The sequence below is a fragment of the Lutjanus erythropterus genome, chromosome 13 (genome assembly GCF_056507025.1).
Source record: "Lutjanus erythropterus isolate fLutEry1 chromosome 13, fLutEry1.hap2, whole genome shotgun sequence".
NCBI lineage: Eukaryota > Metazoa > Chordata > Actinopteri > Lutjaniformes > Lutjanidae > Lutjanus > Lutjanus erythropterus.
This window is the reverse complement of record NC_139329.1, coordinates 23,106,134-23,120,334: the sequence shown is the minus strand read 5'-3', so window position 1 is coordinate 23,120,334 and position 14,201 is coordinate 23,106,134. Positions and strand designations below refer to the sequence as shown.

Sequence of the window (14,201 nt, the reverse complement as noted above, 5' to 3'; positions counted from 1 at the left end):
AGGGGAAAGACATGAGGTCACAGTTACCATGAAACTTTGATCACCAAAATCTAATCAGTTCATCTTTGAGTCCAAGTGGTCATTTATGCAAAGTTTAAAGAAATTCCCTCAAGGTGGTCTTGAGATATCACATTCACAAAAATGGGATGACCTGAAAACATCATGCCTGTGGCCACAGCTGCTGTCGGTGTGGAGCCATAAAAAAAGGTTTTTTCAATATTTTTAATAATTTGTGAATCACAGATGTCCTTCAGCATACAGTCATGAAAGTGCACAAAAAATTAGGCTGATTGGTCCAGTAGTATTCAAGATTAGCTCCGGACAAGAGGCAGGTCTGTTGATCACACATGTATTCACACACACATTGCAAGATTCCCTGGCAAAGATAATAATAACAATACTGTCCCACGCACAAAACAGACAGTATACATCTGTAGTAAGTAGAGACAATTACAGCATATAACCAAGAATAGGGTGCATGTGCCAGATCAATGGAGTTAAAAGTAGAATCAGTATGATTTATTGAAGCAGTTCATAAATGCACCACAAAGATATGTGGTGGTTGATTGTTGAATCTCACTGCCATTGGTAAAGCTTCCTAAGCACAGCAAAATAATGAGAAAATAAGAAAATACAGGAAGAGGGCACGGTCTCTGCACATACAAACACCACCACACACTTCTATTGGGTCAGAAGAAAGAAATTACAGCAAGAATTAAGATATCAGATAGATAGATAGATAGATAGATAGATAGATAGATAGATAGATAGATAGATAGATAGATACATACATACATACATACATACATACATACATACATACATACATACATAATTTTGAAGCACAGTTGTTGATATACACATGTGATCTCTTATTTAACTTATATATTTTATATTTATTTAACATGTCAGCTTAATTAGTATTAATTACCCTTTCTTTTTTAGGATTTACTGCCTGTAATTTTCCTAACCGGCGATTGGGCAGTACCACCCACTGACGGTAGTTGGTACCACCCAAAAACAGGTCATGTCTAATAGGGAACTCTGCATCTGCCAAACTCTCGCGAGGTTTGCACAACTGTTTCTTCATTGTACACGTTGTACAAACTTATTATGTTTTATAATGTGATAACGCTGTGGTTACGATATGATATGGGACAAAAAAAAAGATTTGGTTTGGGAAAGTTCATGGTTTGGACTAAAATGAGCACTCTCGCGAGATCTTTCTGCGGGTAGCCACCCAGAACGGCTTCCACTGACGTCAATGTGATTAGCCAATCAGAGCCCAGATGTTGTTTCGGTGCGAATTTCAAACACCGTCGAGTCGACCAACGAACCGGCAGACGGAAACTTGGTCAAGCCGATGTTAATTGGTTTAAGATCATTTTGAGTTAAGGAGGGTTGTTTTTCAGATTTTTTTTTGCTGTCTGCGGTGGCATCATGAGAGTGAGGTTAGTAACTTAGTATTTTTTATTGATTGTATCCTGAAATGTTTACGATACCAATTGTCTGTCCAGTTAATAAACTGTACGACTTCCTGATTAGCCAGCTGATTTGTGATAAAGCTAACGTTAGCTTCACTGTGAGCAGAGGTACACAGCTCTTGTATCACGCTGGGACGAAGTAGCCGTCGGTGTGTGCTGCAATGAGTAATTTTGAATGGTAACTTAATGTTTTCAGTTAACCTCATGTCACTTATTTTTTCTCATAGCTGCCTAACGTCACAACTAATGCTACAATACAGCGTCAGGAAGCTAGCTGACGTTAGCTTGCTTAGTGGATGAAAGGGCTGTGGCATCTCACGTTAGCTCTCTGCTACTAAGAGAGTCTGTTACCTGATTTTAAATTGCTCACTGGCGCTAATGTTTAGTGTTTAGCGCTAATGCTGGACCGGTTTGACTGGTAACAGGTGATTAAACACCAGAAAAATGACCCACTGATTTCTTTACAGTGAAGTCCACGCAGCAGAGTCTGTTGCCTACCTCAACAGAGCCCTTGTTAGGCTGCAGGATATTTGGGAAGAAATCGGGATTCCAGAGGAGCAGCGCTTACAAAGAACCAATGACGTTCACAAACACATTAAAGTAAGTCCCACATCATTTTAAAGTAATTGAAGTCTGGTTGTTGACCTGAGGGAGGCAGAGCTACAAACTGACACATCCTTTTGTTTCCCTTGTCCTGCAGGGTTTGCTGGACCTAATGATTACAGAAGAAGAGGAGCTCAAGAAGAGAGTACTGAAAAGCATAGAGGCCCATCAGAAAGAACTCAGTGATTTGTGCAGTGAACTTAACATGCCCCTTTTTGAGGTACAGTCTCTTAGAATAGAGTTGTCATGATTCCAGTGTTTTAAACTTTGATACAGTACTAGTATAAAAATATATATGCTCAATAACATGGTAAAAGAGAAAGAAAGTCCTAGGCACACAATTTTTTTTTCTTTTTTATTAAATCAACAATCTGCATGCAGTGTTGGTACAATGAAAGATACTGAACGCTTTCTGGTTCAAATTCAACCAATATTATTGACCTATGAAAGCTACATCACCATGCACCATTTTTTAACAATCTGATATAATTTTGGACAAAGTTTCTTGAGAAACTGCAAAATATCCTGCCTCAATTATATATCTTTATCTCAAGTGTTAGTCTGTATATATTCTGTATGATACATTCTGTATAAAGAATATTGACTGATATATTGGTATTGGGATTTTCTTTAGACCCTAATATCTGTATCAGCCCCCAAATCTTTTAATAGCTTTGGTACTTTCAATACTATAATTAATAGATATTGTATCATTTTTAACTTATGCTATCAAAAATATCAATAGTTCCTTTTAGCTAGCCTTAGTAATATGTATTAATTTCCTTAAACCTTGTGGAGTTTGTGAAAACTGCCAACATGTTTGGACTAATTTCTGAGTTTCTGTGAAGGAGGAGGACGGCTGCACCATGTTGCAGATGGAGAAGAATAGCCGCACCCGTCTAGAGGCGTTGAGGGAGCAGAAGAAGCAAAGAATGGAAGAGCTTAATGGCCTCATTGGCAAAGACCGCGAGCTGTGTGATATTATGTGTACTACCCCATTTTGCATTGACCAGAAGTCCGTCCCATCACTGCAGCAGCTGGAGACATATCGTACCTACCTGGATGATTTAACCAAAGAGAAGGTGTTCTGCTTTTGCATTTTTCAGCCTTTTTTCAAATTGAAAGACAAAATGACAGAACAGCATGGACAAAACAAAATAGTCAATACAGGGCTGGGCAATTAAGACTCTGGCCAGGAGTCACAAGAGGAAATTGTCATTAATTTGTAGTGTTGGCTGTGTATGTCTGTTTGTCTATGCCCCACATTTTTTCAGACCGGAAAGAACAAAAATTACATAAGGATTAAAAAAAAAAAAAATAAATTTAGTTTTTTTTTTTTTTTTTTTACATTAAAAAAACGTATGTGCATTTTCTTATCATATTAGTAACCTGTCTCGTCTCTGCAGGAGCGTCGGCATGATGAATTTGTGAGTGTCAAAAAGGAGATTGTCGTTTGCATGGATGATCTGGAGCAGCACCCAGAGACCAGTTTTGAGGTGGATGTGATGTGCGAGGATGAGGAGGCATTTTGTCTGTCTGATGACAACATTTCTGCTCTTAAACAACTACTCAGTCAGGTGATTAGGTGATATTTGCATCTAGATGTTGATCTGATGTTATAATTTAACGGCCTACAATATCATGTATTATTTAATATTCTAATGGATGTGTGATTTTTTTCCCCAATGCCTCCTTTTAGTTACAAGAACGCAAGGCTGAGAATGAGCTCCACTGTTCAGCTTTCCGCACTAAGATTCAGGAGCTGTGGGAAAGACTTCAGATTCCCCAGGAGGAGAGGGAAGCCCTCTCTGAGCACATGGTCAAGTCAAAGAAGAGAAACATGGAGGCAGTAAGAAATTTAACTTATGTAGTCATTTACATCAATAAGTGATTTCAGACAGTTCAGTAGTGGGTTGTTTCACCAAGCATCTTTGACACCTCCATAGCAAGTTTTAATAATGTGCATTCTGTTTTTGCAGCTCCAGGCTGAGGCCGATCGTCTAGAGGTGCTGAAATTGCAGAGCATGAAAAGTTTCATTGAGTCCATCAGAGCTGAGATTGCCCTTTTCTGGGAGAGATGCTTCTACAGCCAAGAACAGCAGCAAGCTTTTGTTCCGTATTATGCTGGTAAATGTCTGTTATATAATGACAAAGCCTGTACACAGAATATATGCGGTCAATCATCATGAAGGGAGTGTGGCTCTCACTGCAAGTCTTCTTTCCTCAGATGATTTCACTGAAGAGCTTCTCAGCTTGCACGAGGCTGAGGTCAGCTCCCTGAAGAAGTATTATGAGGACCACAGAGAACTCTTTGAGGGAGTCACAAAATGGCAGGAGAACTGGACACTGTACTTGGAACTTGACGTAAGTACTATCCTCTAGGGCTGTAAACAACTCAGAGTTTTGTCAGTTAACGAGTCAGATTTGGTTGTCCAATACTAAGATTCAATGATCTGCTCCTGTTTTTTTTTTTTTTTTTCAGTTCTGCACCACACTAACCTCCTATATCAGCTACGGCTAGAGGAATACACTTATCTCTCGTTTTGATACTAACACAATACTTGGGTGCTAATTTGATATGTATTGCGATTATATTATGATTTATTGTACTATTTATTTGTCATACACTTCTGCTGACTACATATCATAATTCATATTTCCAAAAAACAATTCAATTTACATGTCAGTCTTTGAGTTTTATTTCAGCAGCATCTTTGCTTAACTGCATATAAAAGTAGTAAAAAAAAATTTTTTAAGTGAACTATTTTTCACTGTTCATGTTCATCAGAATAGTGCCATACAAAAATAGTATGTAGCCGGTCAGTGTGGAGCTGTGGGGAGGTCTGCCTATGTAAAATTAGTGTGGAGTGTTGAAACCAAAGTAGGAGGTTGAGTTAGCAATGTGAAGCAAGCAGCTTTAGTTTGTTTCTTCAGATCAGAGGAAATATGTCTGAAAATTAGAGTGCACAGATCTCATTTCATGTTAAGCATGTCAAGTAAAATGGATCCATTTAAGATATTATTGCAATGGTGTAATATCTGTTAGCGTGTCAGTGGTGTTGCTGTTGCATTGCTTAGCGTACAATGGCACAGCTAAAAAACAAGAACTGAAACTTGTTTACCAACCACTCATTTCACCTTCTCTCACCAATTAATTACCAGCACATGTTGTCACATGGATTTTTTAAATAACTGCACCAGCTAATCTAAAAATATTTCTGGTTCCCCATATTTATAATTCCCCATTGAAACGTTATCCCTGTGCATTTTTGTTTACTTCTGTCTGTTTTATCCTGTTATTGCGATGCACACTGACAAAAACAACTGCTCAGCTTGAAGACCTTCAATCTGAGCGGGTTCTCTGACCGATGATCTGAATCTTCAACTTTCAGGCGACAGCTCTTTTATCCTCATGAATTTAGTGGGGAAAGATTTAAAACAGACTTGTAGTTGTATAGTAATGTGTGTGTATGTGTGTGCTCTCTATCTCAGAAAAAGGCCAATGACCCTTCAAGGTTCAACAACAGAGGTGGGAACCTTCTGAAAGAAGAGAAGCAGAGAACTGACTTGCAGAAAAGCTTGCCCAAGGTAAGAAAATGTTTTAAATTGATGTTTGCTGAGGTGTCCTGTCTGTGCAGTATGGACTGCTGTTTAAGTGGATGTCTGCTTGTAAGAGAAGCTGTTAGTGGGGATTCAAAAGGGGAAGATTAGATTAAATAGCAATAAAACAACCAAGCTCAAGTGAACCATGTGTGAAGAGAGTGAAAACCACTGAGAGGTAGATGGTGCAATACCAAGTTTGGCCAACAGATGGGGATATTAAACATTGATAATCTCAGTCTGTAGTTCCTATGTAATCAATAGTTCAGCACCAGTTTGTGACAAAGGAGGGGCACTTTGGAAATTGGATTGTTATTTATGTAAATGTAGCCTGCCAGTCAACTATCAATGCTAAATCTGTTATCATAGCAACATGGTAATATAAGTGTTTCCTGTTTCCAGCTGGAGAAGAGTCTGAAGGCCCAAATTGATATTTGGGAGCAGGAGACAGGCAGGGAATTCCTGGTCAATGGACAGAAATTTCTTGAGTATGTGCAGCAGCAGTGGCAACACCACCACACTGAAAAGGAGAGGGAGAAAATGGAAAGGGTATGTTTTTAATTTGATTTAAAAACTACACCAAGTCTTAAATTTCCCTGCCACAAAAGTGTTGTTGGTATGACTACATTCTTTTGTGTCTGTGTGTGTGAAATAGCAACTGAAGAAGACTAAACAGACACAGGAGGACATGTTGTATGGTACTTCAATGAGAACACCATCCAAAAGACGGCTAGCAGGGACCCCCACACCTGGAAAAGTCAGAAAGGTAAGATTGTGCAGCAGTTTTAATATGCCTTGGTCACTGTGGCTGTGTTTCAATAGTCATTCAACATGCCCTTGTTCACTTGCCTTGAAGGGGGGATCCCATTCAATTTGTCTGAAAAACTGAAGTGGTGAGACTTGGTGAGATCAACCCTCAGAGGGGCTGAGGGGGCAAGTCAACAATTCTGAGCTGTATATCATCCGCAGTGCATTGTAGTCATGCATTTGGTGCAAAAATATATATTTATTTACTAGTGACAATATGTATTAACACTTCACACATAGAAAAAAAAATGCAATTTTGCAAGATATTGTGAACCTGAAACAGTAATAGTTCTAATAATCATGATACAGATCACAAACGGACATTTCTAAATAAAAAAAAAAAAAGTATAATGCTAAGCTACAGCTGGTGGGCTCAAAATGACCAAAGGTGAGTGTTTCTTTAAGATCCCTCCCTCTACTCTCCAAGTGGCCTCTATGCAATGTGCGTCATACCAAAGGCTGAGGGGAAGTGGAACTACCAGTGAAACGGGGATGAAGTTGTGATTTGGGCATTATATGACCGATGTCTCACTTGACAAATCCCCTAAGAGTCTGCCTGCTCGCCAAACTATGTTTTGTCATGATGATACACACTACAAGTGACATTAGGTTATTAATACTGAAGCATCAGTATGCAGCACGTTACTGCTGTGTTCACACAGTCAGACCTATATGACCAGGATTTAAAGCATTCATAGCAGAGGATGAAGTTTCTAAGTGAAAACAGAGTCCCTTTGCTATCCCTTTATATGCTTTACTCACAGGTGTGTTAATTAGCCAGGAAGTAAAATAATGCAGTGCAAAATATATTGGTTTCTAAAGAGATGAGACTCAGTCCTTTCTTTTCCTCTCCTATCAAAAAACATCTTTTTTTTTAACTGTGGTGTGCCGCTGCTTCTAAATGCATATGGGGGAAGCTGTGTTTTGTCATTAAACCCATGCAGAAGTGAGATTAGATTATTAATATTTAACCGTCAGTGTGTAGCTGCAGCATGTGTTCACCCAGACCTGTCACTCCATAGAGATGCATCAGCGCTGCTGGAGGTGGAGCTGGTTTGAGCTACTTTATAGTCACTGCTGCTTTACACTTACATTTTGCTCATTTTTAGATATAAATATATAATGTATAAAAGCTGTAGTGGTTCTATATTTGGGTTTTTCTGTCTGATGCTCTGGTGCTCTTCCATCTCCTTCTCTCCCTCTCGACTCCTCTCCTCCTTACTCAGCCCCTTTCTGCTCTCACTGGTCCTCAAGTTGTCCCAGACGCACCCAGATGTGAGACCTGCCTGATATTTGTCTGGGCGTCTGGGGCACTAGTGAGCTTGCCCCAACCTCTGGGTCGTCTGTTAGAACAGTTCATACATCTGTTTTCTTGTTGGTGATATTCAGAATCTTTTGGCGCTAAAATTGAATAGTGTGGCCATGGTTTTAGATGTATTGCATGTTCAGTGACGGTACCTGGGTGAATAGTAAAAGCTGACCCACTTTTTTTTCCCCCCTCTGTCCACTTAGCTCAATGGCACCTCAACCATCTCCACTCCATCCAGCTTCCTCAGTTCAGGCCTCGGTGGAACCATGTGCCAGTCCTCCATCCAGAAACCACCTCTGTCTGCCAGCAAGGTATGCTCACTGTCATCCTCTGAACTCATCTCGCTGACAAAATTCGCATCATATCTATCCAAAATTCTGCAACTCGCACCAAAACAACCTAGAGGGATGTGTACTGAGAATGAGTGATGCTGTTGAGTTTTTCATTATATTGGGAAAGTATTTTTTCCACTCTCATTATGGTCCTATAATCTGAAATGGTATCAAAAAACACAAGCTCATTTTAGTTGGTTTTATTGTAGGGTCTTGGCCTGCGAACCCCTGGACATGGAAAGACGCCCCGTGTACTGGACCGAAACAAGGAGAACATCTCCCATCTTAACAGAAATACTCCAAATGCTGCACTAAGGTCTCAAGATATTCAAGATCACAACTGCACCTTTAACTCTCTTGCTGGCTCCTATTCGGACTTTACGGTAAATGCAGTTTAAATCAATTTCGTCCCCAAGTACAAAAAGTGAACAAAAGTACAAACTAAGAGGGGAAATGCTAAAATTTTCTTCAATACTGCAGTACCATGAAGTATTACCAGGGGCAATGTTCTCTTCAAGTGTATAGTTAACACATTAAATGTATGGCTTACCATGCAGCCACCATTTGGCATCAGTTTGGCTTGAACAGAATTTGTTTGACCTTGATTTGGACATCCCAGAAATTGCATCTTGTAAATCAGAAGGAAGATTTTCCCGTCTGAAAATGTGTGCTTTGTTGCTGCAGACACTTTCTTGATTATGTAAAAAAGTTTTTAAACAAGGTAGAAGATAGACCTGTAAAATTTAGAAAAAAGGGTTGTTTAGAATGCTGACAGAACTTGATTTTAAAAAGCATCATGTGGTTGGTTTTGTTGGCTGTACAGGAACAATTTAGGTAATTATCCAAGTGACCAACTAAAAAGCAACAATGCACACATGTGCCAAGACTGCATAGTGAACTGAATTTATTTTGATAATTAAAAATACATTTTTAAAAACTGATAATCTGCATCAAAATTCATAGTGACAATACAGAAATACACAATGAACACACAGTTTCTTTAAGTCAGTAGGTCATGAGAAAGTAGTGAAAAAGTTCTTATGTAAAAGCTGACAAAGTAAAGTCAATCAAGACTCAATGACATAGTTCACAGGTTACAGTTTAACTTTCCAGCACATTACTTTGAAATCTGGATATCATTGACTAAAATGTTCCAAAATGAATATATACATCAACATTTCATATTACCATATCACATGTTAATACAGAGTGAATCCACACACACTGACTTGTATAGTCAATCATTGGACTTCAACATTTTGAGACCTTAGATATGAACAGAGATACTGACGGGTGATTTTTTTCTTTTTCTTTTTTCTTTACAGAGAGAGCTGTCGAAGGCTTCTAAATCGAATGTAAAGTCAGGACTGCTGAACTCCACCGTCAGTCATCAGTGATGAGTCGAAGCAGCTGCTGCAACACTGGAGGACCTGCAGCTCAGTGGTAGAGGGAACTTTTAGTGTAAATTTGTTTTAAAAAAAATGTAAATATTTCAATCTTATTTCACTGTCTTCATCAAACCTGTTTTTCTTAAGACTTTCTTTCAGGGTTACTGCTGGAGCAGTTTTCTCTGCTGTGTGTGTTTTGTGGCAGGTTAATGATATTTCTACCAAGGCTGCTGTGGCTTTGTTTGATATTTTTCTTTTGAGTGGGGGGGGGGGGGGTACAGTCTTTTTAAATGTTATTATCCATATCTAGAGCACTACATTGTTTAGTACTGTAGCAATTAGGCAGTGCATCACAATTTTCTTCCTCCAGCTGGAATGACAGCTAAATATGCTCCTCCAAATCTAAATATTTTTTGGTGCTTTTTTTAAAATCACACTGTAAATAAACGTTTTAAAAAAACGTTCATCCTAACTAAGTGTCCCTATTCATTGTCTTGTGTCATTTTGAATTTTACCTGAATGTTTCATTCTAGCCCCTACGGTTGAGTTGCACAGGTTTTTGTTAGTTTGGATGTTTTGAATTGGGATTGTATGAGGTACTTGTCCATAGTCAGTGTAAGGTAGATGGTGTTCAACATGACCTCAAGAAGCAGTGTGTTTAGCCACCTAAAAAAACTATCAGTCTTAGTGTACAGTATACTTAGAATATTTTTACAGCATTCCTTTGCCATATAACAGCAGTTTCCCCAATGAAAAGGCTGTCTGATAAGCCAAATATCGCTCTCTCCAAAGTGGCAATAGGAACAATAATTAGAAATTTTACTTTGCACAACACAGGAGTTGCTGGTCCACTGCTGCTTTAGTATGTGTTACTGACCTCAGCGTTTTAAATGGTTAGTTTGGATTTACCACAAGAACATAAACCAGTTGATTGAGGCAGTGGTGGACGAGCAATTCATGTGTTCTGTGAGGTAAAATTTCTGTTTTTATCAACAGAATGGTGGATTGGGAGAGAATGAAATTTGGCTTATTGAATAGTACTTGTGTGTTGGAAATGACTGCCTGACAGAAAGGTGAAGCCATGAAAATATTCTAAATATAGCGAACACTTAAACTGATATTTCTTTCTTTGAGTTGGTTAACATGCCTTTTGTTGTATGGATAAATACTTCAACAACCCCAATCCAAATTATCCAAACTATCCCTTTAACTCTGTCAGAAGGCAGTGTCTGTTAAGTATTCAGTTTTTACCACATGGTGTCTTCAGTACATATCACATACTGTAGATGTGAAAATAATCCTTTTCTCCATGCAGACTAGAAATAGAAAGATGTTCTGCTTAAGCCATGCGTGTCATGAGTTCTTCAAGAGCCCTCTCACGGTGATTTTCATGAACAAGCAGCACTTCTTTGATTGCACTTTGCTGGAAGCCCATCTCATTAAACTGAGTCAAAAGGCGCAGGAACTCAGCAGCCTGAAACAGATTTTTTAAAAAGTAATTAATAACACAAATTAAGTTATAATAGGTACATCTGTACTGTTTTTTCATTCATTTGGAAAAGTGGCAGTCACCTTGCTCTCACAGTTCTGAAACATCTCCAAGGCTTCCTCCACCTGTGCTTCATCATAACCCAGCTCACACAGACGGTCGCTGGCCCCCAGGTACTTTAGGATCTGTCAATAACAGGACAGAGAATCATGAGAATGACATGTTGTGTCTCAACACAGTACAAACAACAAAAGTTAGATATCTACCTAAATACCCAGAAATGGTTTAATACCACTTAAGTATTTGTTCACAGGGTTCTTAATTGATTATGCTGAAATATTGGTGCTTAACAAATCATTAAAAAGTTCAAATTACATTTTACAAAAGACTAAGTACAGATCTATGTTGTTGGAATACTTCTGCTGTCTTTTTAGTCAATGAAGAACGACCCCTCCCACTGATAATTTGACCTGAAGCATTTATTTATCAATGCAGATTTGATGATTTATTATATTGTGTGACTTTTCAGTTTGTAACTGGCTATCAAGCTAAACCGCTAAAAATTATGCCTGTGTATTGGCAAGAAAATATATTGCAGGGTTTTTTAAATCTAAATATAGAAAAACTCAGAAGAACACATCACTGTATGCATAAAATCTAAGATCAAAGATGTGTGGTTACTTTTTCCTGTCTCAGAAGAGTCCAATAGCTGAAGATCGATTACAATACTACCATGAATCTCTGCATGTTAACTACTCATTGTATTGTGATAAAGTGTTTTTGACAACCAATACAGTATTACAAAATTTAATAATGTGCTACTCAGATGCATCGATATTTTCTTTCTATTAAAGATGCATTGACTTCTAAACCCAAAGTGGTGCCTACCTTCTCTGGGCTGTGGTAGCCTGTCTTCTGCAGAGCCAGAATAGCTGTGCGTAAAGGGTATCCCCTCTCTGTGATGGTTTCAAGTAGCTCCCTTTCTTCCTGGCTGAGTGCCGACAACAACTCTGCTGCTGAATCGAAGAAAACCCCACGAGAGCCGCTGGTCCTCAGAACCTGATGACAAGAGAAGAACAGACAAAAATAGAGGGCTATGAAAGACGTGAGTGGAAAAGAGATGAAGGTTTGATGATTTTTTTTTCACAGAGACACTGAAAGAAAAAAAGATTACCTTCTGTCTGCGGTTTTTGACAACAGGTCCTGCAGAGGAGGGTCGTTGCTGCTGTAGCCTGCACAGAGCCGGACCCACAGGTGGTGTGTTCTGGGAGAACTTCCTGCTCACAGCGCCCAGTGAACGCTGTCTCTTCTTGCTGTTCTTCTGTCCTAAGAGGAGAGGGCTGGCCTGCTGTGAGCGGTGCTGCTCCAGCGCTCGCAGAGGTTGTCTGTGATCTTGGAGAGACGGTAAAGACCCCCTGTGTCCTCTGAGGCTCTGAGGTGAGTCAGGCTTACAGTGCTGAGTGGCAGGGACAAGGTGCATGTCTTTGACTCTGGTTAGAGGGTCTTTGGGTGCAGCACTCCGGGGACGCTCTCTGCTCTTGACGGGTTGACGTGCATCTTCGGTGGAGGAGCATTCGTTATCTTCACAGTAACCGTCCTCATCCTCAGAGTCAGATATGTGAAACTTGACAGTGCGATGCTGCAGCCAGCGAGCGTCTGCAGAGTTCAGGCTGTGACTGCGGGGCCGAGGTTCCGGGGCCTCGCCGCTCCTGCGACCGGCCCTGCGAGTCCCTTGAGGGCTGCTGAACATCAGCCAGTAGGGAGGACAGGAAGGGGTCTGACGGACCAGCTGCTGCCTGGATAAAAGCAGTTTCTCCAGGTTGAATCCATACTGCAGGAAAAGGAAAAAAAGATTTTCAGTAACAGACTTTTTACACAGCGGACATTTTAAGTTGTCATAGTAGAAGCACAGAAGCCAGCAAAACCTACTCCCCAGTTCTGGAACCACTACATTAAAGGGATAGTTTGCTTCTTTTTTTTTTTTTAATTGAGGTACTTAAGTGTATACTGATCCCAGAAAGACATTTAACCTAAAAAATGTTAATGTTTAGTTGAATGTGTGACCTCAGTGTCCTGAAGTATCTGCTGGCAGTCTGGTACAGTGATGTCTGGAGCCGTCACGAGCTGTACTTCCTCCTCCAGTGGACCCAACACGGTCTGAAACGGGACGTCCTCCAGAGTGTTCATTCTCACCAAAATACACCAACAAATAACCTGCATCAGAAAAATTACAGAATTTCTGAGTTTAAAGTTACACCACCAAACCTTGATTGCAATTGTATCAATACTCACCTTTCTCAGGTGTTCTGTCTGAAGCACACACAGCTCTCTGAAGCACAGACAGGTGTGTGGAGTGAATGACTAATACAGAGACATCATTGTTCGTGATAAACCTCTTCAGCACTAAGCCCTTGACATCATCTGAGGAGCTGTTTACCAATAATACCCCAGACACCTGTTGTAATCCTACCTGCATCAGTACAGCACAAACAACTAGAGTATTTACAATAAATAAATATATATCAGAGTAATACTAAAATAATTAAAAAACAGCACAAATAATTAATATATTTCTAATTATTTTATGTTTTACTTGTACATAAACAATGTATCATTTTTTCCCAATTTCCTGTTTTGTTTTGTTATTTTAGCTTTTTCATCTATTTTCAAAACCACACTTTAGAACATGTGACTTTCAATGTGGGGTGTAAGGTGGATCAGGGAAATGCTGAGGTACCTGGAAACAAAGAACTGCATGATACTTTCCAGAGATTAACAGATTACATAAAGGCGACAACGTAGCCATGTGGAACAACATTGTGACGTCTGTCACATTCATTTCCTGTTTGAGTGATGTTATTTGTTGACAAACATTTCATCACACTGACTTAAGCAACCTTATTAGGGTTACAACTAAAGATTATTTTCATTATTAAGTTTATCAATTAACTGAGTAGTTGTTTGGCCCAGAAAATTGTGAAAAATGTTTCCCAAAGACATCTGATGTCCTCAAATGTCTTGTTTTGCTCACAACCCAAATATAATCATTTTACTGTCACAGAGGGTAAAGAAACCAGAAAATATTCACATTTGAGAAGCTTAAGTCAGAGATTTTGGATATTTCTTAAGGAAATGACTCAAAATGATTAATCTCTTTTCAAAATTGTCAACAACTAATTAAATCATTTT

At 39.3% G+C, this 14,201-nt stretch overlaps 2 protein-coding genes across 3 annotated transcripts; one reads left to right on the top strand and one right to left on the bottom strand.

Moving 5' to 3' along the window:
* Positions 1-1,293: 1,293 nt before the first annotated feature.
* LOC146316567 (protein regulator of cytokinesis 1-like) lies at positions 1,294-9,995 on the top strand. 2 transcript variants are annotated; one of them, XM_084734289.1, is made up of 14 exons: positions 1,294-1,451; positions 1,952-2,084; positions 2,185-2,307; positions 2,936-3,169; positions 3,494-3,664; positions 3,787-3,936; positions 4,067-4,214; positions 4,315-4,451; positions 5,580-5,675; positions 6,090-6,236; positions 6,343-6,453; positions 8,007-8,114; positions 8,345-8,451; positions 9,461-9,995. In XM_084734289.1, exons 1-14 carry the CDS (start codon positions 1,441-1,443, stop codon positions 9,492-9,494), a joined length of 1,710 nt encoding a protein of 569 aa, XP_084590415.1. In that variant the 5' UTR covers positions 1,294-1,440; the 3' UTR covers positions 9,495-9,995. The 2 variants fall into 2 exon arrangements, with proteins under 2 accessions (XP_084590415.1, XP_084590414.1); XM_084734288.1 differs by having other exon boundaries at positions 8,345-8,518.
* A 690-nt stretch (positions 9,996-10,685) lies between these two features.
* On the bottom strand, positions 10,686-13,591 carry LOC146316566 (uncharacterized). Its single transcript, XM_084734290.1, has 5 exons — positions 13,077-13,591; positions 12,187-12,843; positions 11,901-12,071; positions 11,096-11,197; positions 10,686-10,997 (listed from the first exon to the last, which is right to left on the bottom strand). The coding sequence occupies exons 1-5, from the start codon at positions 13,230-13,232 to the stop codon at positions 10,863-10,865; spliced, it is 1,221 nt and encodes a 406-aa protein (XP_084590416.1). The 5' UTR covers positions 13,233-13,591; the 3' UTR covers positions 10,686-10,862.
* Positions 13,592-14,201: the final 610 nt, after the last annotated feature.

Coding starts and splice junctions, on each gene's coding strand:
- LOC146316567 (XM_084734288.1), top strand. Junction 3,170..3,493: donor ATGATTTAACCAAAGAGAAG/GTGTTCTGCTTT, acceptor TCGTCTCTGCAG/GAGCGTCGGCATGATGAATT. Junction 6,454..8,006: donor CACCTGGAAAAGTCAGAAAG/GTAAGATTGTGC, acceptor CTGTCCACTTAG/CTCAATGGCACCTCAACCAT.
- LOC146316566 (XM_084734290.1), bottom strand. CDS start 13,232: ATGCAGGTTATTTGTTGGTGTATTTTGGTGAGAATGAACACTCTGGAG. Junction 12,072..12,186: donor TCAAAAACCGCAGACAGAAG/GTAATCTTTTTT, acceptor TCTTGTCATCAG/GTTCTGAGGACCAGCGGCTC. Junction 10,998..11,095: donor TTCAGAACTGTGAGAGCAAG/GTGACTGCCACT, acceptor AATCTGTTTCAG/GCTGCTGAGTTCCTGCGCCT.